The sequence below is a fragment of the Rhinoraja longicauda genome, chromosome 6 (genome assembly GCF_053455715.1).
Source record: "Rhinoraja longicauda isolate Sanriku21f chromosome 6, sRhiLon1.1, whole genome shotgun sequence".
Taxonomy (NCBI): Eukaryota; Metazoa; Chordata; class Chondrichthyes; order Rajiformes; family Arhynchobatidae; genus Rhinoraja; species Rhinoraja longicauda.
Window position 1 is genome coordinate 17,227,945 of NC_135958.1, and position 27,910 is coordinate 17,255,854.

General features: G+C 48.5%; 1 protein-coding gene across 3 annotated transcripts in view; it reads right to left on the reverse strand.

The window, feature by feature from the left end:
• Positions 1–27,401, reverse strand: part of elmo3 (engulfment and cell motility 3) — an 82,209-nt gene extending 54,808 nt beyond the window's left edge. Inside the window, exons 1-2 of one of the 3 annotated variants that reach the window (XM_078401703.1) lie at positions 27,309–27,401; positions 1,085–1,201 (exon numbers count right to left, since the gene is read on the reverse strand). In XM_078401703.1, the coding sequence (XP_078257829.1) occupies positions 1,085–1,162 (78 nt within the window). In that variant the 5' untranslated portion in view covers positions 1,163–1,201; positions 27,309–27,401. Of the gene's footprint in view, positions 1–1,084; positions 1,202–20,301; positions 20,339–25,631; positions 25,730–27,308 lie in introns of those variants that run through there. The other 2 variants (XM_078401704.1, XM_078401705.1) reach the window with 2 other exon arrangements.
• Between the last annotated feature and the right edge of the window lie 509 nt (positions 27,402–27,910).

The following is a 27,910-nucleotide window of genomic DNA, read 5'->3' on the forward strand; positions in this document are numbered from 1 at the left end:
TTAACAAGTTCTGGGGTGGTTATGTACAGCAGAGCGGCCTAATCGGTAATCCATGGGTATTCGTGAATACAGTTTAGAGAAGCACAATGTCTGGCTTTGTGCAGATTTTTAAGAAGCTGTAAGCACCAACTGACATAATTATCAGAGCGAGTGACTTCATCTTTACACTCCAGACACTATTCATTCACTCACTTGTACTGCCCAGAAGACATCTTATCAGACAATAATGTTTCTTTGATTATCTACAGATTACTCCCCCCCACCCCGTCCCTCCATAATCGCCTTTAGTTTTTGTTTGTTTTAGAGATACAGTATAGAAACAGGTCCTTTGGCCCACCGAGTCAGCACCGACCAGCAATCCACGCACATTAATACTGCCCTACACACACTAGGGACAATTTACATTTATACCAGGCCAATTAACTTACAAATTTGTAAGTCTTCGAAGTATGGGAGGAAACCGGAGCACATGGAGAAAACCCACGTGGTCCCAGGGAGAATGTACAAACTCTGTGCAGACAGCACCCGCAGTCAGGATTGAAGCAGGGTCTCTGACGCTGTAAAGCTGCGCCACCGTGCCACCCCTAGCACTAGCAGAATCGCACAGAACATTCAGCCACTTGACAACCACCCCAGATACCTATGTCATCTGGTCCCACTATGCTTTAGAGAATGGCCTTTAAATTCATACGTTCTAGGAGCAGAATTAGGCCGTTCAGCCCATCAAGTCTGCTCTGCCATTCAATCATGGCTGATATATCTGGCCCTCTCAACCCCATTCTCCTGCCTTCTCCCCATTACCCCTGACACCATTACGAATCAAGAATCTTTCAATCTCTGCCTTAAAAATATCCATTGACGCGGCCTTCACAGCTGTCCGAGTTTCACCACCGTCTGACTAAAGATATTCCTCCTCATCTCCTTTCTAAAGGTGCATCCTTTTATTCTGAGGCTATGAGCTCTACCGCTGCGCCACCGTGCTGCCCTTGTTTGTGATTATCTGCCCGTGCTGATTATCAAAGAGAAATGAGAACCAAGTGTAAATTTGCTGTGGTGGGTGCAGTTCCCCAGATGCGTCCCTTACCTGGTCGAGGTCTATGAGCTGAGGATAGGCTCCGGGCATTTGCACAGCGATCTTCACGATATCCTTGGGAGGTGGCATCTTGATCTTGGTGTAGGCTCACCTCACTGATGTGGGGACCTGACAGAGTGAGGACAAGGAGTTGAATTCTATTGAAAAACAATGCAAGGCAAAAGACATTCCTCCTTTCCCCCAACTTCCATTGCTTCCAACGTAAACCTACGGAGGTATGGAGAGGTATGGACACGTACACTGTGAATTGGTACAGGTGATTAGCACCTGATTAGTACTTGTTGATCAGTACAGGTGTCAGAGGTTATGGGGAGAAGGGAGAAGGCAGGAGAATGGGGTTAGGAGGGAGAGATAGATCAGCCATGATTGAATGGCGGAGTAGACTCGATGGGCCGAATGGTATAATTCTACTCCTATTCCTTATGACCTTACGACCTTAAAGGCTCGATTGTAATCATGTACTGTCTTTCCGCTGGCTGGTTAACACGCAACCTCGGTACACGTGACAATAAAACTAAAGTGAAGTGGGGAGGAGGGTGGACCATGAACCCCTACAGGTCAAAGTGGTTCCCGTGGAAACGGGAAGGAGAATGACAACAAAATTTAGAAAATAAAAAGAACTTAGACATCTGCACGCCTCACCAAAACTGGCAACACTACTCCGGTACTTTATGAAGAATTAGTACGACTTCCTTTCATCTGTCCTGATGCCTGATGACTTCCTTCATCTGTCCTGAAGGAAACGGATTTGCTGTTTGTCAACCTGCCAAGCCCCGGTCGGTGCAAGTCATTGAACCTTTCCCCCGCTCTCAGTGAGCAGATGCTGGCCGCGGTGTGACCACGGTTGTCACAGATGTGGCGTGAGTGCCTCTGGTTCACGGTGACTGATTCAACCGTTTGGCACCCAACTCCCTTTGCTGTCTCAACTTGCGTGACTTGTTAACAGAACCTTGCCACCACTTGCAGCTTTACCAAAGTCATGCTGCAGCTCGACAAGACTTTGCTTCAGCCACATTTGGAGTATTGAGTGCAGTTCTGGTCGCCCCATCGCGAGAAGGAGGTGGAGGCGAAAGGACAGGGTGCAGAAAAGGGTCAACCAGAATGCTATAATAAGAAAATAACTGCAGATGCTGGTACAAATCGATTTATTCACAAAATGCTGGAGTAACTCAGCAGGTCAGGCAGCATCTCGGGAGAGAAGGAATGGGTGACGTTTCGGGTCGAGACCCTTCTTCAGACTGATGTCAGGGGGGCGGGACAAAAGAAGGATATCACTTTTAGTGGTATGAACATCGACTTCTCCAACTTTAGATAGTTCCTCTGTCCCTCTCTTCCCCTCCCCCTTCCCAGATCTCCCTCTATCTTCCTGTCTCCACCTACATCCTTCCTTTGTCCCGCCCCCCTGACATCAGTCTGTAGAAGGGTCTCGACCCGAAACGTCACCCATTCCTTCTCTCCCGAGATGCTGCCTGTCCCGCTGAGTTACTCCAGCATTTTGTGAATAAATCAACCAGAATGCTGCCTGGATTAGAGAGTATTAGCTATGAAGAGACATTGGGCAAACTGGGATTGGTTTCTTTGGAGAGTCGAAGGTTATGCAGAGACTTGATAAAAGCGTATAAAATCATGAGGGGCATAGACAGGGTAGACAGTAAGAATCTTTAACCCAAGGTGGAAATGACAAAGGTGAGAGGGGATAGCTATAAAGTCTATCATAAAGTAGAATGTTTAAGGATATATGCGAGTAAGTTGTTTTCCCCTGAGGGGAGAGGGGAGAGGGGAGAGGGGAGAGGGGAGAGGGGAGAGGGGAGAGGGGAGAGGGGAGAGGGGAGAGGGGAGAGGGGAGAGGGGAGAGGGGAGAGGGGAGAGGGGAGAGGGGAGAGGGGAGAGGGGAGAGGGGAGAGGGGAGAGGGGAGCACCGTCAGGGTGGTGTTGGAGGCAGATACAATCGTACATTTTAAGAGGCTTTTAGGTAGACACATGAAATGGAAAGACGTGGATCACATGCAGACAGAGATTAGTTTCACTTGGCATCTTGTTCAGCACAGCCATTGTGGGCCGAAGGGGCTGTGTTGTATTGTTCTATGTTCATTCTCCTTGTCGAGAACTGTTCTCCCTCATGACACTGTGGTGGAAGGCCGTTGAGAGCTGACCGTTTGACTGTTACTGCCTCCCATAAACCAGCTCGCTCAGATCCAGCAACCAGTGTGCGATGCAACAAGCCTAGTGACGGATTATCGGAAACCTCAAGCACTTCCCTCATCAGAATCTTCCACTATTACCTGGCCTGCTATCGTGTGTCAACAGCTGCTTCACCATCTCCCTACTCGTGCCTGGTCGAGTGGGTGAGTACAATATCCACAAAACCAGCCCAGCGCCTTCTGTCACAGTGGCATGAGGGAGAACAGTTCTCGGCAAGGAGAATGAACATAGAACAGTACAACATAGGCCCTTTGACCCACAATGTCTGTGCTGAACATGATGCCAAGTTTAACTAATCTCCTCTGCCTGCATGTGATCCATATCCCCCCCATTTCATGCATATACCCATGTGTCTACCTAAGAGCCTCGTAAAATATCTGCCTCCAACACCACCCTGGCAGCACTCCACTGTCAAGAATTGTAAATCTGTGGAATTCTCTGCCTCAGAAGGCAGTGGAGGCCAAGTCTCTGAATGCATTCAAGAGAGAGCTAGATAGAGCTCTTAAGGATAGCGGAGTCAGGGGGTATGGGGAGAAGGCAGGAACGGGGTACTGATTGAGAATGATCAGCCATGATCACATTGAATGGTGGTGCTGGCTCGAAGAGCCGAATGGCCTCCTCCTGCACCTATTGTCTATTGTAAAACAACTTACTGTGACGTCGGTCTCCATCTCCTTACACCGTTCCCTGTGTACGCTGCAGCTAAGCAGGCATAAGGAGATGCATCCATACAGGGGCCTAGCCCTGTGATGGGTAGGGAGGGGCAAGGTAGATGGAAGTCCAAAGGGGCTTGACAGGTTAGATGTTGAGATGTTTCCACCAGTGGCAGAGTCACGGACAAAGAACAGAGCTACAAACTAAAGGGGGTGGTTATATGAAAAAGGAGACACGTGCAAATTCTCCCAGAACTTGGTGATACTGCGGGATTCTCTGTCCCTGAGGATGATGGAAGCCAGATCATTAAGGTGGAGGTGAAAGATCAAGGGATTGCGTGTTAAGGGGAGCTGGCACAGTAGAGGAGTTGAAGCCAGAATAGATCAGCCATGATTAAAATGGAAGAGGGGGAAGGCTAGAGGGGCCGAGTGGCCTATTCCTGCTCCTACATTGTGATCGTACTCGGCACTGCCACTGGTAATGGACGCAGGCCTGAAGGCAGGAACTACCGTGGACGGTAATTGAGAGGTCTCTCTGCACTTCCCCAGCAGAGTGTGCCAAGGAGCAGTATTGCTGGCAGTATTCCAGGGAATGGACAGGCAAGGGTCAAGGTTATCCCTGTTTGGAGGAGGGGAGCAGACTTTCCACAATGGAGCTCCAATCTTCCCCTTTGGCCGAGATTCCATGTTCTTCGACCGTGCCTCCAAAACCTGCCTCAAAACAATCTGGTACTGCACAGCTTGTGGTGAAATAAATGTAATGGTGATTCAAACGATGTGATACTTTGTTGTTCAGGAGAAGGGCAGGGTGTGGGCACTTCGGATTCGATGCAAGCACAAACGCCTACAAATTCCTCCAGTTTTTTACTCTGCTTATCTCCACCCTGCCCGTGCTGGCGTTAAGCTGTGAAACCAGAGCTCAGGGGTCGAAGGGCTTGTTGGATAATGCGCTGAGCAACAGCTGGATCAGAACGCTGCCAGAGGTTGTGGGTTGAGATAAATCAGGAATGTAATGGGAGCTCTGTGAACAGACAAGTCTAATCATATTCTTACAAATCATTCCTAACTCCACCCAAAGGAATACAATCCAGCACTTAACCCCGAAGTTGCCGTAGGAAAGTCAGCACTCTTCAGAAGATGCCAAGTTAGCAACAGATAAACAAATGTATGATACGCAGAGAGTGGAAAAGAGAGATGTCAAAGGATTACAGATAGAGAGGTAGAAAGTGTGAGAGAGACAGGGGGAGGGAGAGAGTGGGAGCGGGACAGAGAGAAAGTGGGAGAGGGAGGGATGGAGGGAGGAGAAGGTGGAGGGGGTGAGGTAGGGTTTAGGAGGGGGTGAGGTAGGGTTTAGTAGGGGGTGAGGTAGGGTTTAGGAGGGGGTGAGGTAGGGTTTAGGGGGGGGTGAGGTAGGGTTTAGGGGGGGGTGAGGTAGGGTTTAGGAGGGGGTGAGGTAGGGTTTAGGGGGAGGCAAGGGGTGAGAGGTATGCAGGGTGGGAGAGAGAGCAATAGAGAAACAGACAGAGGAGAGACAAAGAGGGAGAGGAACAGAGTGTGGGGGAAAAGAGAGAGAGAGAGAGAGAGAGAGAGAGAGAGAGAGAGAGAGAGAGAGAGAGAGAGAGAGAGAGAGAGAGAGAGAGAGAGAGAGAGAATTGGTTATGTCTTTTTTGCAATATTATTGTTTGATTTTATATGTGTATATATATTTATATAAAAATATACTGAGATTTTTGTTCATTCATTACATTGTTTACAGAGTATTATGTTTACATGTTCTGTTTTGCTTCTACAAGCAAGATTTTAATTGTTCTGTCTGGAATATACCTTTATGACAATAAACACTCTCTCCTGACTCTGCTTTGTCTGCCCTTGTCCTTCAAGCTGGTAGAGGTGTGGGTTTGGAAGATGCTGTCTAAAGAGTCTTGGTGAGTTGCTGCCGAGCACCGTGTACATGGTACTAATCACTGCTGCTGTTCATCGGTGGTGGAGTGAGTGAATGGTTGTGGATGGGATACCTCTCGAGTGAGCTGATATGTCCTGCGCTACGCGGGCTTCTTTAGTGTTGTTGAAGGTGCACTTATCCAGGCAGGTGGAGATTATTCCACCACACTCCTGATTTGAGCTTGCAGATTGTGGCAGGTGGTGGGGAATTAGCAGCAACCCTTGCTACAGTATTCCTGGCCTCTGACCTACTCTTCCATTACTTTTGCACCCCTCTATGCCCTGCTCATTCATGTACCTGTCCAGATGCCTCTCAAACACTGTTACAGCTCCTGACTCCACAACCTCCCCTGGCAGCTCATTCCAGATGCCAACTACGCTTTGTGTGAAAACTTTACCTGTCGGATCCCCTTTAAACCACCGCCCACTCACCTTACACTTATGGCTCCTAGTTTTAGACTCCCCGATCCTGAGAAAAAGACTGTGACCAACCCCCTTATCTCATAAAGGTGTCAAGGGTTATGAGGAGAAGGCAGGGGAATGAAGTTGAGAGGGAAAGATAGATCAGCTATGATTGAATGGCAGAGTCGACTTGATGGGCCGAATGGTCCAATTGTGCTCCTATAACTTATGAACTCATAAGTTCATAAAATTATGCTCATAATTTTATAAACCTCTATAAAGTCACCTCTTTTGTACAAGAAAAACAGTCCCAGCATATCCAGTCTCTCTTCATAACTCAGGCCTTCCAGTCCAGTTGACATCCTTAGGAATCTTTTCTGCACCCTCTCAAGCTTAATTATCTCCCCACTATAATGTTGTGACCAGAACTGTCCACAATACTCCAAATGCCGTCTAAGGTTTAAAACAATTTTTTTCTCTCTCAGAGGATTGGGTCTTGGGAATTCTCTTTTTCCAAGGCTGGTGGAAGGAGCGCCATTGAAAATTTTATGGGCAACGGTAAATAGATTCTTGATAAGCATTGAGGTGAAAGGTTACTAGGAGAACACAAAAACTTGGAGTTGAGGTTATAATCAGATCAGTCATGATAATATTACATTATTAAACAGTGGAACTGGCTTAAAAACTACTGGGGGGGGGGGGGGGGGGGGGGGAGGAGGAGAGGAATATTTTCCTCTCCTTAACTCATCAGAGCTGTTTGTGGCAAATTGTGGCGATTCACCGGGATGTTGCCTGGATTGGAGATTTAGTTACGGGGAGAGGTAGACTGGGCTTGTTTTCTCTGGGGAGATCGAGGTTGAGGGGATGACATGATCAGATTAGGAGAGACATAGATGGGGAAGATAGGGAAAATCCTTTTCCCATGGCAGGGGTATCAAAAGTAAGGCAGAGGGCTAACATGAGGGGAAGGAGCTTTAAAGGGGAACACAGGGGTAAGGGTTTTTGTTTACATGAAGAATGGTTGATATCTGGAATGTGCTGTCAGAGGAGGTGATGAAACCAGATAGAATCACTACGTTTAAGAGGCAATCAAACAGACTCATAAATAGACAATGCACAGAAGGACACAGTCTTAACGTCAGCAAATGAGATTAGTGTAGATGGATAAAAAGATTGGCAGGAACATGGTGGGCAGAAAGGCCTGTTCCTGTGCTGCACAACTCTATGACTTTAGGTCTAGAGTTGTTAAGTCTGAGGCAGATGAATCCAGCGACTTCACCCGACCCCTCTGCACGGCCTTGCCTTCCCCACCACCCCTTCTCCTCCTCCGACCTCAGTTTCTCTCACAGGCAGCCCGTGCGGCTTCAGAAGCCCCAGGGATTGCAGACAGACCTCCTGGCAACAAGACAAAAGCCTGCTGCCGGCCTTCCTGCCGCCCTGGAGCTTCTGTTCCAGATGGCCAAACTTAACAGACGTTGAATGATCAAACTGGCTTCTTACTCACAAGGCGCCAGCTCCAACGCATCAACCATGCAACCCTGCGCTGCCTGCATTGGTGCGGTTGGGCTCGTGGACCAGCTGGCCGTTTCACTTTAACTCATGCTTTATGGCCATCACGACCCTGATCACAGGCTCCAACACTTCTCCATCCCCCATCTCAAACCAAATGCTTCAATGCCCCTTTAGAAACCTCCATCAGGGTCCCTCTCGTTTTGAGGTTCCTCATCTCTGACCCAGTTACAGTACAGTCCCACAAAGTGGCTGTTTAACCACAACTCACACGTTTCACCAGCATCTGGAAAAGCACTTGGATCACTGAGGGACTACCAGAGATAAGTACAATGTTCAGCAAGGACTTGGTGGGCCGAAGGGCCTGCTTCTGTGCTCTATGACTCTATGGGAACCCAGGTAAAACATCCAAACTAACCTTCCACTGCAAGATCAGACTAAATGAGCGTGAGAGAGATTGTTCTCGTATATGAGAAGAAATATTCATTATCCACAAAGGAGGCATGGCTTGATTCTGAGGGACACAAATACTACCTACTGATAGCCAAGGATGCCATTAAAGATCATCACCAACAGAACTGACTGATAGAAAACTGTCAAAAGTACCAAATGATAGAAAGCTTCCATTCCAATGGCACAGAGGCACAGCTGGTAGAGCTGCTGACTCACAATGCCAGAGACCCGGGTTCGATCCTGACCTCGGGTCCTGTCTGTGTGGAGTTTGCACATTCTCCCTGTGACCGCGCGAGTTTCTTCCGGATGCTTCCATTTCCTCCCACAGGCGTTCCTCCAGCACTTTGGTTCTTGATGGAAAGCTGAATGCTGCCATCATATTTTAAAGATTTCCTAATGTAAAAGCAAACCTCCACAAGTGATACCAGGCCTGGAGCCAATCACATATCCATCCCCCTTTCAACAGGAATGTTCTTTCTCAAAATTCATCTGCCAACATCGCAACACTGCTCTTGGAGAATGATCTTTATCCAGCAGCATGGAAGTTATGCCGGAACCATGTACAAGCAGGAATAGAGCGGGACATGATCAGGTAAAGTGAGAGAAAGCTCCTTGGTCCACAATGATCAGCACGTACCATTTGGGCCAACAGAATCTGTTGATATAAATACAGAAAATGCTGGGAAAAACTCAGCAGGTCAGGCAGCACATCTGCAAAGATGGACGGTCTTCGATCCGAGACATTATCTGTTTCACATCACATCACACCCGGGTTTCTGAAGCTGTGAGGCAGTGTTGTGCTGCCCATTCAAATGAATTTCACAAACAAAGCAGGAGGTTTTAAAAAAAGATACAGAGAGCTAGATAGAGCACTTAAGGATAGCGGAGTCAGGGGGTATGGGGAGAAGGCAGGAACGGGGTACTGATTGAGAATGATCAGCCATGATCACATTGAATGGCGGTGCTGGCTCGAAGGGCCGAATGGCCTCCTCCTGCACCTATTGTCTATTGTTTCTCTCTCCACAGGTGCTGCCTGGCCTGAAGAGATTTCCCAACATTTTCTGGGGATATTTCAGATTTCCAGCATTTGTCTGTTTTTTAAATGATCAATTACTGGCCATCTTGCCAGTTGCCTATAGTTTCCAGGAATGAAAGCCCCCCTCCCTTGCATGTGAACGGCTGTAGGAAGCCTCCCTCCAGCTTGCTATCCCCCCCACCCCCACAACTGCTGCTAGTGTGGAAAATTACATTCAAACTTAGATGAAAGCATCATTAAGGGTCTTTACCCCACGCACAACCTGTGGATCTATCCTCTCTCATCTGAGCAGTCACTGTTTTTACCAGCGACTGAGGCCAACCTTGGAGGGTTAATAAAGCCGCCCAGATTGTGACGGTCAGGCTGCCCACTCCTGCCAGACAACACGGAGCACCAGCAACGCCCACGCACAACCCTGGCGAGTCTCCCAACCACAGCCGCCTCACGGACAGAGGAATGGATGTTCCTCACCACTCCACTCCCCTCACTCACATCAACTCATCCGATCTGTATGTTCCGTGGGGTCTTCCACACTGCCTTTCATTCATTCTCGAGGTCATCCTCAGTCCCCACAATTTATACACCTAAACCATACGATTGGAGACCCTTGGACTATCTTTAAGAGGACTTTACTGGACTTAATCTTGCACTAAACCTTATTCCTTTTATCCTGTATCTGAACACTGTGCGCAGCTCGATTGTAATCATATATTGTCTTTCCGCTGACTGGTTAGCATGCAGCAAAAAGCTTGTAACTGTACACGTGACAATAAGCTAGACTAAAACTAAACTAACTGATTTATCCATGGCGGACAAGAGAAATTAAGTCTGTGCTAAACTGAAACTCAATCTGGACACTGCAAAGTCCTTGCAGGTGGGTTGCCAGCGATATAGGGGATGCTTCCAGCAAGCTTGGCCGGGGTGGAATAGAGTCAGAGAGAGGTACAGCAGGGAAACAGGCCCTTCAGCCGAGCGAGTCCACACTAAACATCAAGCACACACCTTTTGACATGTATTTTAGCCTACGTCATTGCATTCTCTCCATGTTCCCATCAATTAACCCCCCCCCCCCCTCAGATTCCACTGCTTATCTGCACAAGGGCAATTTACAGCAGCCAATTACCCCATCAACCGAGAGATGTGGGAGGAAATCGGAGCAATTGTGGGAAGCCCAGATAGTCAAGGGGAGAATGGCAAACTTCACGTAGACAGCATCCCTGGTCAACATCACACCCGGGTTTCTGAAGCTGTGAGGCAGTGTTGTGCTGCCCATTCAAATGAATTTCACAAACAAAGCAGGTTTTTAAAAGATACAGCAGCATAGAAACAGGCCCTTTTGTCTGACCATCAATCACCTATTCATACCAGTTATAGACTCATAGAGTGATACAGTGTGGAAACAGGTCCTTCGGCCCAACTTGCCCACACCGGCCAACAGTGTCCCAGCTACACTAGTCCCACTTGCCTGCGCTTGGTCCATATCCCTCCAAACCTGTCCTATCCATGTACCTGTCTAACTGTTTCTTAAACGATGGGATAGTCCCAGCCTCAACTACCTCCTGTGGTTCCATAAACTCACCACCCTTTGTGTGAAAAAGTTACCCCTCAGATTCCCATTAAATCTTTTCCCCTTCACCTTGAACCTATGATTCTCGATTCCCCGACTCTGGGCAAGAGACTCTGTGCATCTACCCGATCTATTCCTCTCATGATTTTGTACAGCTCTATAAGCTCCCCCCTCATCCTCCTGCGCTCCATGGAATAGAGACCTCAGCCTACCATCAGTCTGAAGAAGGGTCTTGACCCGAAATGTCACCCATTCCTTCTCTCCAGAGATGCTGCCTGTCCTGCTGAGTTACTCCAGCATTTTGTGTCTACCCCAGCCTACGCAACCTCTCCCTATAGCTTGCACCTTCTGTCCTGGCAACATCCTTGTAAATCTTTTCTGAACCCTTTCAAGCTGGACAATATCTTTCATATAACATGTTATCCCACTTTGTCAAACAATCCCCACTCAATAGAGAGAAATTACAGAGCCCATTCAACCTATAATCCTGCACGTCTTTGGGATATGGGAGGAAATAAGCGCACCCAGAGGAGACCTAAGTCACAGGGAGAATGTGCAAACTCCACACAGACAGCATAGTTGGAAAAGAGGTGAGTGAAATATATAGATGGCAAATCAATGTCGAGCAGCGAAGAGGTGCAGAAAAGTGGAAAAATGTTAGAATGATAAAACTAAAACTAAAGAGGTTGTATCTGAGCATTCACAACATTCACAGCAAGGTAAATGAATGCATGGCACATTATGGGGGAAAGGGCTGCAGGGTGACCTATGCTGGGGACTAAATAATCCAGAACATTCGATAATAAGGACGAAAAGGCAAAAAGAAAAGCAGGTGGAATAGTGGTATTAGTAAGGGAAGAGATCAATGCAGCTGTGAGAAATGATCCTGGCTTTACCGATCATGACACAGAATTAGATCGAACTTGGCTCAAGTGAAGAAAGATCAAAGGACAGAGAACATTGGATGGAGTTGGGGAAAAGGCTGCAAATAGCAGTTGTAATATCAGGTGTGGCATTAATCATAAACTGGAGCTGCGTGCAGCTGGGTTAAATAGTAATCATGAGACTAACTAGATATAGATTGTAATTAAGAGAACAATGAACTCATGGAATATATTCAAGAATTATTTACGTAAGGTGAGGTAGCGACTTGGGAAAAGATGAATTTGTATCTTGTTTAATGCAATGAGAAAGGTTTGATGAATAATCTTGTCGTCGAGGAGACTAGAAACATAGAAACATAGAAAATAGGTGCAGGAGTAGGCCATTCGGCCCTTCGAGCCTGCACCGTCATTCAATATGATCATGGCTGATCATCCAACTCAGTATCCTGTACCTGCCTTCTCTCCATACTCCCTGATCCCTTTAGCCACAAGGGCCACATCTAACTCCCTCTTAAATATAGCCAATGAACTGGCCTCAACTACCTTCTGTGGCAGAGAATTCCACAGATTCACCACTCTGTGTGTGAAAAAAAACTATCGCATCTCGGTCCTAAAAGACTTTCCTCTTATCCTTAAACTGTAAACTTTGGGGAAGAGCAATCATAATATGGCAGGATTTGACGTTGAATTTGGAAGTGACGCAGTTCAATGCAAAAACAGGTTCTTAAGTTTTGGCAAAAAGAAACAATGAAAGCATGAGGGATGGCTGTGGTTGATTGAGGGGAAAGGCATGATGGAGGAGGGACAATGGTCAGCACATGAAGAAATAATGCATATTCTTTAAGGTGCAATGTAATAAGAATTCTTTAAGGCACAAACTAGAACAGGAAAAAGTGAATGACCCATGGCTGACAAAAGTTTGTGCTAAATTCAAGGAAGTGGCTTATAAAGTTGCCAGAAAAATAAGCAGGCTTTAGGATTAGGTGCATTTTAGAACTCAACAAAGAAGGATTGAAAGGTTGATAAAGAAAGGCAACGTGAAACATGAGAGTAAATGACAAGAAACTTACAAATGAACTGTTGAAGCTTTTATATGTCCACAAGAAGGATTAGACTAATGAAAGCAAGTGTGTGCCTCTTACAGGCCGAGAGAGGGGGATTTATAATGGACAACGAGAAAATAACAGGAGGAATTAAACAATTAATTGACATCTGTCTTCACGGAAGAGACGTGCACAATCTGACCAACATGTTAAAGAATAATTGAGTGAGAATAATTAACTGAAGGAACAAAGTGTTAGTCACAAAATAGGACAATAGGAGTTGTAAGCATGAAGCTGAAAAATCCCATGGGCCGAGCCCTGATGCAGGGTCTCAACCTAAAACATTAATCTTCCTCTGCCTCCACAGATGCTGCCTGACTCACTGAGTTCTTCCAGCAGTTTGTTTTTTTAATCCCATGAACCCAATAATCTGCATCCCAAACTTTTGAAAGGGATAACTATGGAAAAAGTGTATGTTCTGGTTATCACCTTCCAATATTTTATGGATTTTGGAAGTGCTCCTGGGAATTTGAGGGTAGTAAAGGTGACCCCACTATTTAGGAGTGGCAAGATTAACACAGGAAGATACTGACCTGTCAGTTTAGCATCAGTGATAGCAAAAATATTTGAATCTAAAATGAAGGATATGATAACAGAATGGCAGAGCAGTGCCACAATTGTGCAGCTGGTCGAGCTGCTGCCTCACAACGCCAGAGACCAGGGTTCGATCCCAACCTCGTAGGCTGTCCTTATAGAGTTTGCATGTTCTCCCTGTGACCACAGAGGGTTTCATCCGGGTGCTCTGGATTCCTCCCACATCCCAAAGATGTGCTTGTTTATTGACCTCTGTAAATCGCCCCTAGTGTGTACAAGGTGGAAGTGAAAGTGGGATAACATAGAATTAGAATGAAAGGATGATCGATGGCTGGCATGGACTCGGCGGGCCGAAGGGCCTGTTCCCATGTTGTATCTCTAAACCAATGAACACCTTATAAAGAATAATAGGATTAAGCGACTTTAACATGGATCCCTGGCAGAAAAATCATGTTTGACTAATTTACAGGAGTTCTTTGAGGTTGGAAACTAGTAGAATAGATGAAACTGAAGTTGGATATGTGGAGGCTTTGGATTTTGTTTATAAAGGTCCTGTGTAGCAGGTTGTGTCTGCAATGTTAGAGCACCTGCAATTGGTGCAAATATTGACACAGGCTGAGAATTGGTTATTGGACAGCATGTGAACAAACAGATCCTTCTTGGGCTGGTCAGCTGTGACTGGTGGGATGTCACGGAGGTTAATGTTGTACCCCAGCTGTTCACGATCAACATCACCGATTCAGCAGAGGGTACAACATGTCATCTTTCCAAGCATGTGGATGGCATTAACCTGGGCAAGGGTGCAGAGGAAGATGTTAAGAGGTATCAGGGAGACATGGACAAGCTGAACAAGTGGACAAAAACATGGCAGATGAACATAAAATTCAGTGCAAAAAACAGAAAAGCAGTTCTTTTTTACATAGTTGGAAGCTGGACAGTTCAAAGGAAGCTAGGTTCTCGGGACACACAGTAGTCAAAGAGGGCCCACCCATAGGTGCAGCAAGAAAACTTGGCGGTCAATTAGTGCATTAGCCTTTATGAGGAGAAGTTTGTGATACAGGAATAAGGACATCTCGTTGCATTTGTGTTGGGCTTTGGTGAGTCTGACGTCACCTGGAGTATCGTGGACAGGCTTGCTGTCCTTATTGAAGGAAGAATGTAGTCATAGAGGAGTGAAGATTCACGGGACTGGTTCACACGGACCTGACACCAAATACACTGACCTGGTTGCAGGACCCTTTGTAAATACCGGGGGCTATTTATACATGTGATAATAGGCTTGGGGGATCTCCGTCACACCCTGATTGGTATTAACAAGTCAACACTGACAGTGAGTGAGTGACCCCTTGTAAACCCTGATCTCCTTGGAACACTGCTGAACCACTGAAAACAATGACACTTCTTGAAAGGTAGACACATCTTAATAAAGGCAGCACAGTGGCCTATAAGCGTATAAAGCTGCCGAGAGAGATAAGATTGGCAAGATCATCGAAGCCCCATCGGATCCACCGTGAGCTCAGATGATCGGGGACAGGGGCGGCCCGTGTTTGATGAATGGACGCCTCAGAGAATGTTTACACAGCTCCTTTGCTTGGAATTTACGCCGCCACAACTCGCTGAGTCACCAAAATACGTGTTTGCTTCAATGTCAAATGCAAGTTCCAAGTTGTACCTCAGCCCATTGAAACCATTCACACTGAGACGGAATTTAAATGAGGAGCATTGAGTGAGTGAAGAAATGCTGAATGCAGTCATTTTATCTCTCTCTCTCTCTCTCTCTCTCGTTAAGGAAATCTGGGTGAAGGGTCAAGGGCTTCAGTGCGCAGTGCAGCCAATGTATGGGAGTGTAGCCGGGTCCAAAAGGAAGTGCCTGGGACACTTTGTATTTTCAAGGCCTGGCTGTTGGAAGAGAGGGCAGAGTGGGTGGGATTGTGGTGTAAGTAGAAGAGCTGCTGCCTCACAGCACAAATATCGTGGGCCGAGTGGCCTGTTCCTGTGCCATTTTGTTCCACGTCCAGCAATTCAGGTTCAATCCTGATCTCTGGTGCTGCCTGTGAGGGGCTTGCACCTTCTCCCTGTGACCGTGTGGATTTCCCCTGGGTGCTCCAGTTCCCTCCAACATCCCAACTGCGTGTTGGTGGGTAGGTTAGCAGCCCGCTGTAAATTGCCCCTGGTGTGTCAGTGAGAGGTGGACGCTGGGGGTAGTCGAGGAGAATGTGGGGAGAATGGAATGGGATCAGCGTACACTGGTGGTTGATGCCTCTGTGGACTCAGTGGGCCAAAGGGCCTGCTTCGTGCTCCTGGGAGTCTGGGAGATGCAAAGAAAGGCTGGAAAGAACCGGGATAGCAGGACAGATATTCCAGTGGCTGCAGAAGACGGAAGGAGGGGAACGCAAAGAAGAGCTACATAGGACGGCCCACACGGTGGTTAAATACAACTGGAGAGGGACAATTGTTCTAGAGAGAGTTAAAACAGCAGGGAAAAACAACAGGTTAAGTGTACGCAATGGGACTGAGAGACATTCATAACAAGCAGTGCAGTAACTGTGCAGGAGTCAAGGACAGAAGGATAAGGTGATCTGCCAGGTCCATTTACGGGTGAAATGGTGTGACTGATATCTCGGCGCAGGTGAGGGAAATGTGCCAACTAGTACACAGCCCCTTTATGAATGGGTGTCAATATGAACATTATATGCATCACAGTTAAACATTTGCCTCTTCAATAGGATTCCTACTCAAGGAAAATGTAGAGGCTCCAAAGAAAAGAGAGAACTGATCCACAGGATGATACCATCTAAAAGGGAGAATCTATTACTGAGAGATTAAGAGACAATTCAAGAAACACGTTTGAGAAACAATTAGACAGGTACATGGATGGGACAGGTTTAGAGGGATACTAGACCAAGTGGACCCGTTGGGCCCAAACCTCTCCTGCATTGGTGCAGCACCCCCTCCTTCCCCTCCCTCCCTTCTCCTCCCTCCCCCTCTTCCGTGCCCCCTCACTCCATCCCCCTCAACCCCCCTCATCCTCCCTCCACTCCCCTTCCTCCCTCCCCCCTCCCTCCCTATGAGATAGATTTAAACTTTAAAATGTGAATAACTTTAAAAATATAACACCGATTTCAATGAAACATCTACCATTAGCACCAAAGGGACGACGGTGAGAAAGGTGGGCCTAAAATTGTCGCGCTATCGTGTACCGTTTTGGCTGTAGTTCAGGAACAAACAAACAAACAAACAAGAGTTTTAGTATATAAATGGGCCAAATGCAGGCAGGTGGGGCTAGTGTAGACATGTTGGTCGGTGTTTTATATTTATGTGAGAAACATTGGACTTTGAACAGGACGAGACGTCTCCAAGGTTAAAAACAAAGTGGCTAATTGAGGAGAGGCTGCAATAGAAAGATGAACACTTGGGTTTCAGAGGAGGAAGAAAAAAAACAGAAAACTCAGAGTTCCAATTGAGAAAACCAAGAAGGTAATGAGTCAGACCAGGACAAAGTTTGCTGAGTCATTTCAACACAGGAAGGGTTCAGGATGCAATCGTTCCCTTGATAAAGCCAATAACTGCATGATAAACACAGTAACTCATTCCACCCTTGACACAGAATACTTTTAGTGCTCTACTTGTGAAACTGAGCGTTGCTTCATATTTAGATTGTCCACATTTCTCAGGAAGTCTGTGAATTAATCACAGAGAAAGAATGTACCAATCACCCGCCACAGAGTAAGATGCTGAATAGTGGCTGGATGGCAAGCTGGACTGTTGTGCTTTAATGTGCAGGAAGGAACTGCAGATGCTGGTTTACACCGAAGAGACACAAAATGCTGGAGTAACTCAGCGGGTCAGGCAGCATCTCTGGAGAAAAGGAATAGGTGGCGTTTCGGGTCAAGATCCAGCGCTGCCGTCGCAGCTGCGGCTTGCCTGCAGTCCGTCTGTCTTTTGTGTTTTTTGTTGTTTTTGTCTCAATTGTAGTGTTAATATGATGTAGTGTTGTATGTTATGTTTTGGGGGGGGGGGGTGGGAGGGAACGGGAACTGTAACTGTAACATTCTCTCTCCAGAACGGAGACGCGACCTTTGTTCTGTGCCGTGTCTCCGTTCCCGTTGCGGCCTACCACCGGCCATGCACCTGGGACCACCTGGGTCTCTGGTTCGCAGAGCCCGCGGTCCGGACTCACCACCTGCGGCGCTGGCTGCCTGCGAATGCTGCGGGAACGGCTGCGACTCGTCTCCGGAGGCTCCGGCGCGGGCCGCGTGGACGTCGGAAGCCCGCAGGCCCCTGGATGGGGGCCGACATCGGGAGCTCCGGCAGCGGCAGAGGCAACGTGTTCGCCCGCCCCGAATCGCGGGGCTTGGGTCGGCCCGCCACGGACCTTTCACCATCAGGCGCGGCCTGAAATAGGCCGCGGGATTTTTTTTCACCGCCCAGCGGGGGCTTCAATATCGGGAGCCCCGACCGCCCCGACGTGGCAACTCCAACAGCCTGACCGCGGGACAAGACGGCAGGGAAGAGAAAAAGACATTCTGGCCTTCCATCACAGTGAGGAGGGACTGGAGGAGACTCACTGTGATGGATGTTTCTTTTTGTTTGGTGTTAGTTGTGATTGTATGTGTTATTGCATTTTTATTGATTAATCTTATTGGTCTTATTGTTCAACTGCGGGTAATGTTTCATTTTACTACACATTTATGTGTATGTGACAAATAAACGACTATTGACTATTGACTATTGATATTCTTCAGACTGGGAGTCAGGGGAGGGGGAAACTAGAGGTATGAAAAGGTACAAAGGGCAAACGAGTGAAAGGTATGAAAAGAACAAATCAAAGCCAGCAACGATGATCATGGAAAGGTGGAGCACACAATGGTTCATTGTTGGCTGTGGAAATGGAGATTACGAGTGGATACAAACAGTGAAACTAACCATCTGCAGGATGACAGTGAAACTAGTGGGACGACTAAGATGGGGGAAGGGATGGGGCAAGAGGGGAAGCAAGGGTTACTTGGAATGAGTGAAATCAATACTCATACTGCTAGGCTGTAAGCTGCCCAACCTAAATACGAGGTGCTGTTCCTCCAATTTGCATTTGACCTCACTCCGACAGTGGAGGAGGCCCAGGACAGAAAAGTCAGTATGGGAATGGGAAGTGGAGTTAAAGTGTTTGGCAACTGGGAGATTGCGTAGGCCAAGGCAGACTGAGCGAAGGTGTTCAGGTGTTTTAAGTTGCATTAACTGAGGGATATCTCCCTATCACCATGACTGTTATGCAGCACAAATCTGGTCAGAGCCATGGGAGCAAGTTTATTGCCTCCTCCAAAGGGACAGCGTCTCTTGGAATGTAGCTGAACGTACGCTGTCCAAACTCACAGGTAATCAGCCCAAGCTGGGACACAGTTGCAGTTGCTGCTGGAGGCTACAGTTAGATGCTACATTTGTGCAGTTGGGTCAACGAAGGATCGGACAGGGTACTGAGTAGGAGGCTAATGGATGACCACCAAACAGTTGAAATACTACTTATTCGGCAGATAGTTCAATTTCAATGGCAAAACAATAGGCCTGACTCCAGCCTGCTCTGCCTTTGGTCCCAGGAATGGAAATCTTTGACAAGCAAAGGTAGAATCAAATTGAACTAGCTAATTAAATTATTGCATCGTATGGGAGGCGCATTCCCAATCTCGTTGTACCCCTCCCTGTACAATGACAATAAAGATATATTGTATTGTATTGTATTGTAACATTCAGCCCACATTTAATAATAATAATAATAATGCATTACATTTGTATAGCGCTTTTCTAAAAACTCAAAGACGCTTTGCACGGTTTACTAAAACATAGAAAAAAAATAAAAATAAGTAAATGAACAGAAAAGGAAAAATAAGGTGAGGTGACGGTCAGTGGTTGAAGGCAGTGCTAAACAGGTGAGACTTCAGTGATGTTTTGAATGTGGTGAGTGAGGAGGAGTCTCTGATGGTCTGAGGTAGTGAGTTCCAGAGGGTGGGAGCAGCGATGGAGAAAGCCCTGTCCACATTTATCTTGTGTACAAAGGAATTGCAGATGCTTGTTTATGATGAAGATAGACACACAGTGCAGGAGTAACTCAGCGGGCCAGGCAGCGCCTCTGGAGAAAAAGGGATGGATGACATCTTGGGTCGGGTCTGAGGAAGGGTCTTGACCCGAAACGTCACCCATCCATTTTGTCCAGAGATGCTGCCTGACCCGTTGAGTTACTCCTGCACTTTGTGTCTATCCACATTATTCGGTTCACTTCAACAGCACTTTCATGCATTTTGGTAGTAGTAATAGACGCGTAGACTATTTTCTAAATAGGGAGAGAATACAGAAATCAGAGGTGCACAGGAACTTGGGAGTACAGGTGCAGGATTCCCAAAAAGTTCATTTGCAAGTCGAATCGGTAGTAAGGAAGACAAATGCAATGCTCGCTTTTATGTCGAGAGAACTAGAATACAAAAGCAAGGAAGTAATGCTGATGCGTTATAAGTCGCTGGTCAGACAACATTTGGAGTACTGTGAGCAATTTTAGGGCCCATATCCGAGGAAGGATGCACTGGTGCTGGAGAGGGTCCACAGGAAGTTTACGAGAATGATCTCAGGAACGAGTGGGTTAACATATGATGAGCGTTTGAAGACACTGGGCCTGTACTCGCTGGAGTTTAGAAAGATGAGGGGGGGATCTCTTTGAAACGTACAGAATAGTGAGAAGCTTGGATAGAGGTCATAGCCTCAGAACAAAAGGACGTACCATATTTCCACCACCCTCCATGTAAAAAAGTTGCCCCTCAGGTTCCTATTAAATCTTTCCCCTCTCACCTTAAACCGATTGCCTCTAGTTCTTGATTCCCCTACCCTGGTTAAAAGACTTTGTGCAAACATCCGGTCAAATTCAAGGAGACAGATATTTACAGTTCAGAGGAGCTTCACTGAGTTGTTCCTGGATCAAGGGGTGTTCTTATGAGGAAAAGATGAGCAGATTGGGCTCATAATTCAATGGAACCTAGAATTATGAGAAAATATCATATTGAAATGTATAAGATCACGAGAAGCTTGACATGATAGTTGCTGATAGTTGGTAGTAAAGAAAGCAAACGCAATGCTAGCATTTATTTCAAGAGTGCTTCTGTACAACAACAGGGATGTAATGCTGAAGCTCCATAAGGCACTGGTAAGGCCGCATTTAGAATATTGTGAGCAAGTTTGGGCACCATATCCGAGAAGGATGTGCTGGCTCTGGAAAGAATCCAGAGGAGGTTTACAAGAATGAACCCATGAATGAGCAGGTTAACCTATGATGAGCGTTTGTCGGCACTGGGCCTGTACTTGCTGGAATTTAGAAGCACGAGGGGGGACCTCATTGAAACATACAGAATCGTGAAAGGTTTGGATGGAGTGAAGTGGAGAGGATGTTTCCACTAGTGGGAGAATCTAGGACTAGAGATCATAGCCTCAGAATTAGAGGATGTTCTTTTCGGAAGGAGATGAGGAGATATTTCTTTAGTTAGAGGGTGGTGAATCTGTGGAATTCTTAGCCACAGAAGGCTGTGGAGGCCGTCAGTGGATATTTTTAAGGCAGAGGTAGATAGATTCTTGATTAGTACGGGTGTCAGGGGTTATGGGGAGACGGCAGGAGAATGGAGTTATGAGGGAAAGATAGATCGGCCATGATAGGCTGACGGAGTAGACTTGCTGGGCTGAATGGTCCAATTCTGCTCCTATCACTTTTGACCTAATGCCGCTTCCCCAAACACTGTAAGTTGAGCTGCATCCGGGCCTGGGAAGTGAAGCCTCTTCAATGCATGGCTGGTGCTTTGATGTCTGGTTGAGCTCAAGGCTGGCTTCACATCTTCCTGAAACTGAACTACCAGACACACCCTTCAAGGCAATGAGTGATCACGGCGGCCCCCATCTACCTTGACCCTCATTTCTCATCTTTTCCCTCGGTCGTGGGAACCAGCAGAAAGAAGGAACTTGAATTTATACAGCACTGTTCACAAACTCCCAATGCACCAACGGCAAATAGTTGTCAACGTCAAACCAGAGGAGGTTTTTATTTTTTATTTTAGAGATACAGCGCGGAAACAGGCCCTTCGGCCCACCGAATCCGCACCGGTCAGCAATCCCCGCACACTAACACTATCCTTCACACACTAGGGACAATTTACATTTATATCAAGCCAATTCACCTACAAACCTGTACGTCTTTGGAGCGTGGGAGGAAACCAAAGAGAAAACCCATGCAGGTCATGGGGAGAATGTACAATCTCCGTACAGACAAGCACCCATAGTCAGGATCGAACCTGGGTCTCTGGTGCTGTAAGGCAGTATTTTTTGTTTTTAATCAAAAAATACTTTATTCAAGAAATAAATATATACAAAACATCTTCCTTCCAAAACTCCATCCGACATTCTCGGAGGCTATACATACATTCAATACATACGTTCAATACCCCAATTATATAAAATTACCCCCCACCCTTGCCACTCATGTGGCCCACTGGCGTGGAATCCCTTCCCTTATTTTGCAGGGCGTCTCCACCACACCCTGCCCCCCATGTCCAGCAGCGGAAGGACCCTAGACTGTGGTCCTCCCCCACAGAGCCTTGGCGTTGGCTGCACCAAGCTTCAGTGCGTCCCTCAGCACGTATTTCTGCAGTCTGCAGCGGGCCAGTCGGCAACATTCCACGACGGACAGCTCGCTCCTCTGGGAGGTCAACAAAGCTCGGGCAGACCAAAGAGCGTCTTTCACCGAGTTGATAACCTCCCAGCAGCACTCGATGCCGGTCTCTGAATGCGTCCCTGAGAACAGTCCGTAAATCACAGTCCTCTGTGACGGAGCTGTTCGGAATAAATCGTGGCAGGGACCCCTGCAAACCTCTCCAGACTCTCTTTGCAAATCCACACTCTGCGAAGAGGTGGGCAACCGTCTCCTCTCCATAGCAGCCGTCCCGAGGGCAGCGTGCGCTGGTAGTGAGGTTCCGGCGGTGCAGGGAGGATCTGGGGAGGGCTCCCCTCACCGCCAACTAAGCCAGGTCTTGGTGCTTGTTGGTGAGTTCTGGCGAGTTCTGGCGATGAGGCATTTCGCCAGACAAGCTGGGCAGTCTGCTCTGGGAACCACGCCACAGGATCCATGGAGTCACTCCCCTGCAGTGCCTGCAGGATGTTCCGTGCTGACCACTGCCCGATGGACTTGTGGTCAAAGGTGTTGGTCCGGAAGAACCTTTCCATGAACGACAGATGGTGCGGCAATGTCCAGCTGACTGGCACATTGCGTGGCATCTGCGCCAGGCCCATCCTTCACAACACCGGGAACAGGTAGAACCTCAGCAGGTAGTGACACTTGGTGCCCACATGCCTTGGCTCTACGCTCCTCCTGATGCAGCCACACACGAAGGTGGCCATCAGGATGAGGGCAACATTGGGCACGCTTTTACCCCCGTTGTCTGCCGCCTTGTGCCCTGTAGCCCATCGCACCCGGTCCATCCCCAACCCCCAGATGAAGCGGAAGATCCCTGTGGCGTAGGAGATGGCCCGGGTGATCCCTGTAGCGTAGGAGCGAGGGACAGGCCACACTTGCGCCAAGTACAGCACCTCACACCTGCCAGGATGTTACCGAGCTATCCTCCTCCCTAACGCTGTTGATCACAGAGCTCCCCCTGTGAACCTTATGGAAGAAGAAACGTGGGCACGTCTCATCCTGCTCCAGGTGCCGGACCCTGGACTGGAAGATGATCTTGGAGGATTCGGAGGTAAAGAGCCGAGCTTGCCGTAGCTCTACTGCTATGCCACCATTAGAGTGGAGGTGTTAGAGATGGATACAATTACAATGTTTAAAAGGCATTTGCACAGGTACATAGATAGGAAAGGTCAAGTCATGAAGAGTCAAGAGTGGTTTATTTGTCATACGTCCCGAAACAGTCCAATCAAATTCTTACTTACAGCAGCACAAACATAGTACTCTGTAAACAGCATGAAAAACAACAACAAAAGATCAGTATATTAAAAAAAACAAACATTAATAGACAAAAACAATGCCCCCGAGTCTGTGGTTCAGAGCTTATTTGGACGTTCTAGTGTTTAAATAACCTGGAGAGAGACTTGAGCCCAATTCGGGCAAATGGGAACAGCATAGATAGGCATCACAGTCAGCATGGACCAGGTGGGCCAAGAGGGGCATTTCTGAGCTTTACAACTGTCTACTTCTAGGACGAGACTCTCAGTTCATCTAATATACCTGATTGCTTTCCGCAACCAGCAAGCAGTCCTGAATTACTGTCTACGTCATTGGGGACCCTCGGATTATCTTTGATCGGACTTCACACTGCACTGAGTAGCTCCTTCAGTGACAGACTCCTTCACCCCAAGTGTGTGAAGGAGAGATATCGGACGTCCTTCCTTCCCACTGCTGTGAGACTGCACAACCAGCACTGCTCCCAGCAGACTAGTCAACAGTAACAGTTAATGAATACACAGTAAATGATGACAATTTATCCTTGTCTTTATTTATAATGAATGATCTCTTGCTATCCACTTTGCTGCTGTAACACTGCAAATTTCCCCGGTGTGGGACAAATAAAGGAATATATTATTATATTATTATTTACCTTCCACTAAACGTTATTCACTTATCATGTATTTGTACACTGCGAATGGCTCAATTGTAATCAAGTATTGTCTTTCCGCTGGATGGTCAGCACGCAACAAAAGCTTTTCACTGTGCCTCGGTACACGTGACAATAAGCTAAACTAAACTGGATTAAACTGATAAATGCTCGGTCACAGTGCAATGCCATGAATTTCATTACTCTCCCCACCCCAACTCTCTCTCATATACCCATTGATTCCACAACAATTCTCCTACTATTCGTTTGCTCTTGGGGGAAAGTTACAGCGGCCAATTAGTCTATCAACCTGCACGTCTTTGGAGTCATGCAGTCATAGCGCGAACGTGCAAACTCCACGCAGACAGCACCCGAGGTCAGGATTCAATCAATCAATCAGGTTTATTTCTAAAGCACATTTAAAAACAACCCAAGTGACCAAAGTGCTGTACATCAGAGCAGGTACTACAAACACAACAAGAAGCAGACATCACAGCACACAGGCACAAAAAAAACTGTTCAAAGGGATCAGCACAAAACAAAAATCAACCCCTTCAGAAGGCTTCAAAACGCGAAAGAATAGAAGTATGTTTTGAGCTTGGACTTAAAAGAGCTGATGGAGGGGGCAGATGTGATGGGGAGAGGGATGCTGTTCCACCGTCTAGGAGCTGCAACCGCAAAAGCGCGGTCACCCCTGAGCTTAAGCCTAGACCGCGGGACAGCCTGTAGCCCCAAGTCAGCCAACCTGAGGGACCTGGAGGTAGAGTACGGGTTAGAAGGATTTTGATGTAAGGGGGGGGGGGGGGGGGGGGGGGGGGGTAAAAGCAGTTTAGGGCTTTATAGACAAACAAGAGAATCTTGAAATCGATTCTGAACCGTACTGGCAGCCAGTGGAGAGAGGCCAGAATAGGGATAATATGGTCCCTCTTTCGGGTACCTGTAAGGGGCCTTGCTGCGGTGTTCTGAACCAATTGCAGGTGGGATAGGGATGACTGACTGATCCCAGTATACAGGGAGTTGCAGTAGTCCAAGCGAGAGGATATAAAGGCGTGGATGACTTTCTCCAGATCTTTGAATGAGAGGAACGGCTTGATTTTAGATATGGTGCGAAGCTGGAAGAAACTGGCTTTTACCACTGAATTTACTTGCTTGTCAAACTTAAAGGTGGAATCAAATATCACACCAAGGTTTTTGACACGAGGTTTGACGAGGGTGGATAGGTTACCAAGGCTGTTGGTTGTCATTTTGATGGAGTCAGGGAGTCAGGGGGGGGGCAAATAGTATGACTTCAGACTTGCTCGCATTCAGCTGTCGGATTGTACCTGGGTCACTGGAGCGTTGAGGCAGCAGCACTACCTGCTGTGCCAGGTGTGGTGACCCTTTGATCACTTGGCTTACCTCTCTTGGACAACAATTACCTGTGGAGCTGCTGATAGTTCCTCATAAATTCTTACCTGCTTAGTCTCAGCAACCACTACAGAATTTAAACAAAATAGCTAAGCCGTGTGCTGTTTTTTAAAGAAGTGCCAAGAAAGTTGCCTGGTCTAATCCGGCCTTCATGAGCGATAAGATTTTACAGTCCTATAAGGAAACGTCCCACTAAGGAACGTTCATCTCTGGTCACTTCTTCACCCCTACCTTCTATCGTGCCATCGGTAGCACCGAGTAGTGCTTCGCAGGTTCAAAGACCCAGGTTCGATCCTGACCTCAGGAGCTAACTGCATGGAGTTTGCTTGTTCTCCCTGTGACCGTGTGGGTTTCCTCTGGGTGATCGAGTTCCCTCCCATATCCCAAAGACGTCTGTTTCCTCAGGTTAATTGCTCCGAATGTGTTGATCCAAAAGTGGGACAACATAGAACGAGTGTGAATGGGTGAAAATGGTTGGCGAATGGCCTGCTTCCATGCTGTATCTTTCAATCAATTACTAGTGTGCAGACGAGTGGTGGAATCCGGGGGGGGGGGGGGGGGGGGGGGGGGGATGTGGGGAGAACAATAAGGAATTTGTGTAAATTAAAAGTCTGTGAGGAAAGGCTCCAAGGTGAGAGTGGCAATATTTAATAGGAACACGAGGGGCAACCTTTTCACTCAGAGGGTGATGGGTTTATGGAACAAGCTGCCAAAGAAGATAGTTGAGACAGATACTATAACATAATTTAAATGACACTTGGACAGGTACATGGATAGGAAAGGTTTAGAGGGATATGGGCCAAATGGGACTAGCTTAGATGGGGCAGCTTGGGGCAGCAAGGAGGTCTTGACGAGGGTGGAGTGGGGTGGGGGTGGATGAGGTTTTGGGGGCATGGCGAGGGCGAGCGGGGGGGGGGGGGGGGGGGTTCGGACGAGGGGTGAAGTAGGGGGAAGAAGGAGGGTCCTGGGAGGCAGAGGGGGGGATGCAGAGAGGGGGGGGGAGATGCAGAGAGGGGGGGGATGCAGAGGAGGGGGGGATGCAGAGAGGGGGGGTGGATGCAGAGAGGGGGGGGGGATGCAGAGAGGGGGAGGAGATGCAGAGAGGGGGGGGATGCAGAGAGGCGGGGGGAGAGAGACATTGGACGGGGTAGACGGGATGGGGCAACATCTGTATCTTGTAGCGGTCAGACCTTCCCCACAGGGTGAGGTGGACCCGCTGCTGTGCCCGGTCACTCTGCAGGAGCGGGTACAAACGGACACCCGCACAACACTCGCCCAGCGCCAGCGCCGGCCCCGGGGGCCAGAGGCACAGTCCCATCCCAGACCAGACCAGACCACCCGGGCAGGTTCAACACCAGCAGAACTGCCGACCCGACCCGCCCCAGCGGCAAATCTACAGCCAAACGGGAGGTGGGTCACTGTCAGACAGCGAGAGGTGGGGGGGGGGGGGGGGGGGGGGGGGAGGTTATTTAAAGGGGAGGAAACGACTTTGAAAGTTGTTTTGAAAAGTTTTGTAAAGTTGCCGAGGCCGCAAGGAGCGACTGCAAAGTTGTGATTTACAGATGATTGGACAGTCAGTGTGCACCGTGTCTGCAGCCCTGGGACCAGACCGCAGGTCCCCGTCCCCGTCCCCGTCCCCGTCCCCTCTTTCGGCTCCGTCTGACCTACAGACCCTGGGGCTGGGCAGCAGGTGAGGCAATGGGATGGGAAGGGATGGGATGGGATGAGATGGGATGGGATGGGATGGGATGGGATGGGATGGGATGGGATGAGATGGCCCCCAGCCCCAGAGTCCCAGCCCCAGTCCCCCTCTCCCTCTCTCTCTCCCACTCCCCTGCCGGCTCCAGGCCGTGCCCCCCCCCCCCCCCCCCCAGCCAACACCCACCCACCCCCCGCCCCGGGACTTACCGGATGGCAGCGGGGTGCAGGCAGGACCCCGGAGAGAGCGGGTGAAGCCCCCGGAGTTTGGAGCGCAGATGCCGCAGGGACCGTGTCCTCTGGGACCGCGACTCGGCTTCCGGGTTAGACATTGACACACGCCAGCTCCTCCTGCTGGAAAACACAGCGCCTGCGGGCGGGCGGGCAGCCAGACTCACAGGGAGCGGCCCCCAATAACCCCCACCCTCCTGCCAACCCCCCTCCCCACCCCATACCCACCCAGCCACCCCACCCCTCCCCACCCCATACCCACCCAGCCACCCCACCCCTCCCCATCCAAACCCACCCTGCCACCCCCACTCTGCCAACACCCCTCCCCACCTCCAGCCTGCCACCACCCCACCCCTCCCCATACCCACCCTGCCACCACCCCTTCCCACCCTGCCACCCCCACTCCCCACCCTGCCACCCCCACTCCCCACCCTGCCACCACCCCTCCCCACCTCCAGCCTGCCACCACCCCACCCCTCCCCATACCCACCCTGCCACCACCCCACCCCTCCCCATACCCACCCTGCCACCACCCCTTCCCACCCTGCCACCCCCACTCCCCACCCTGCCACCCCCACTCC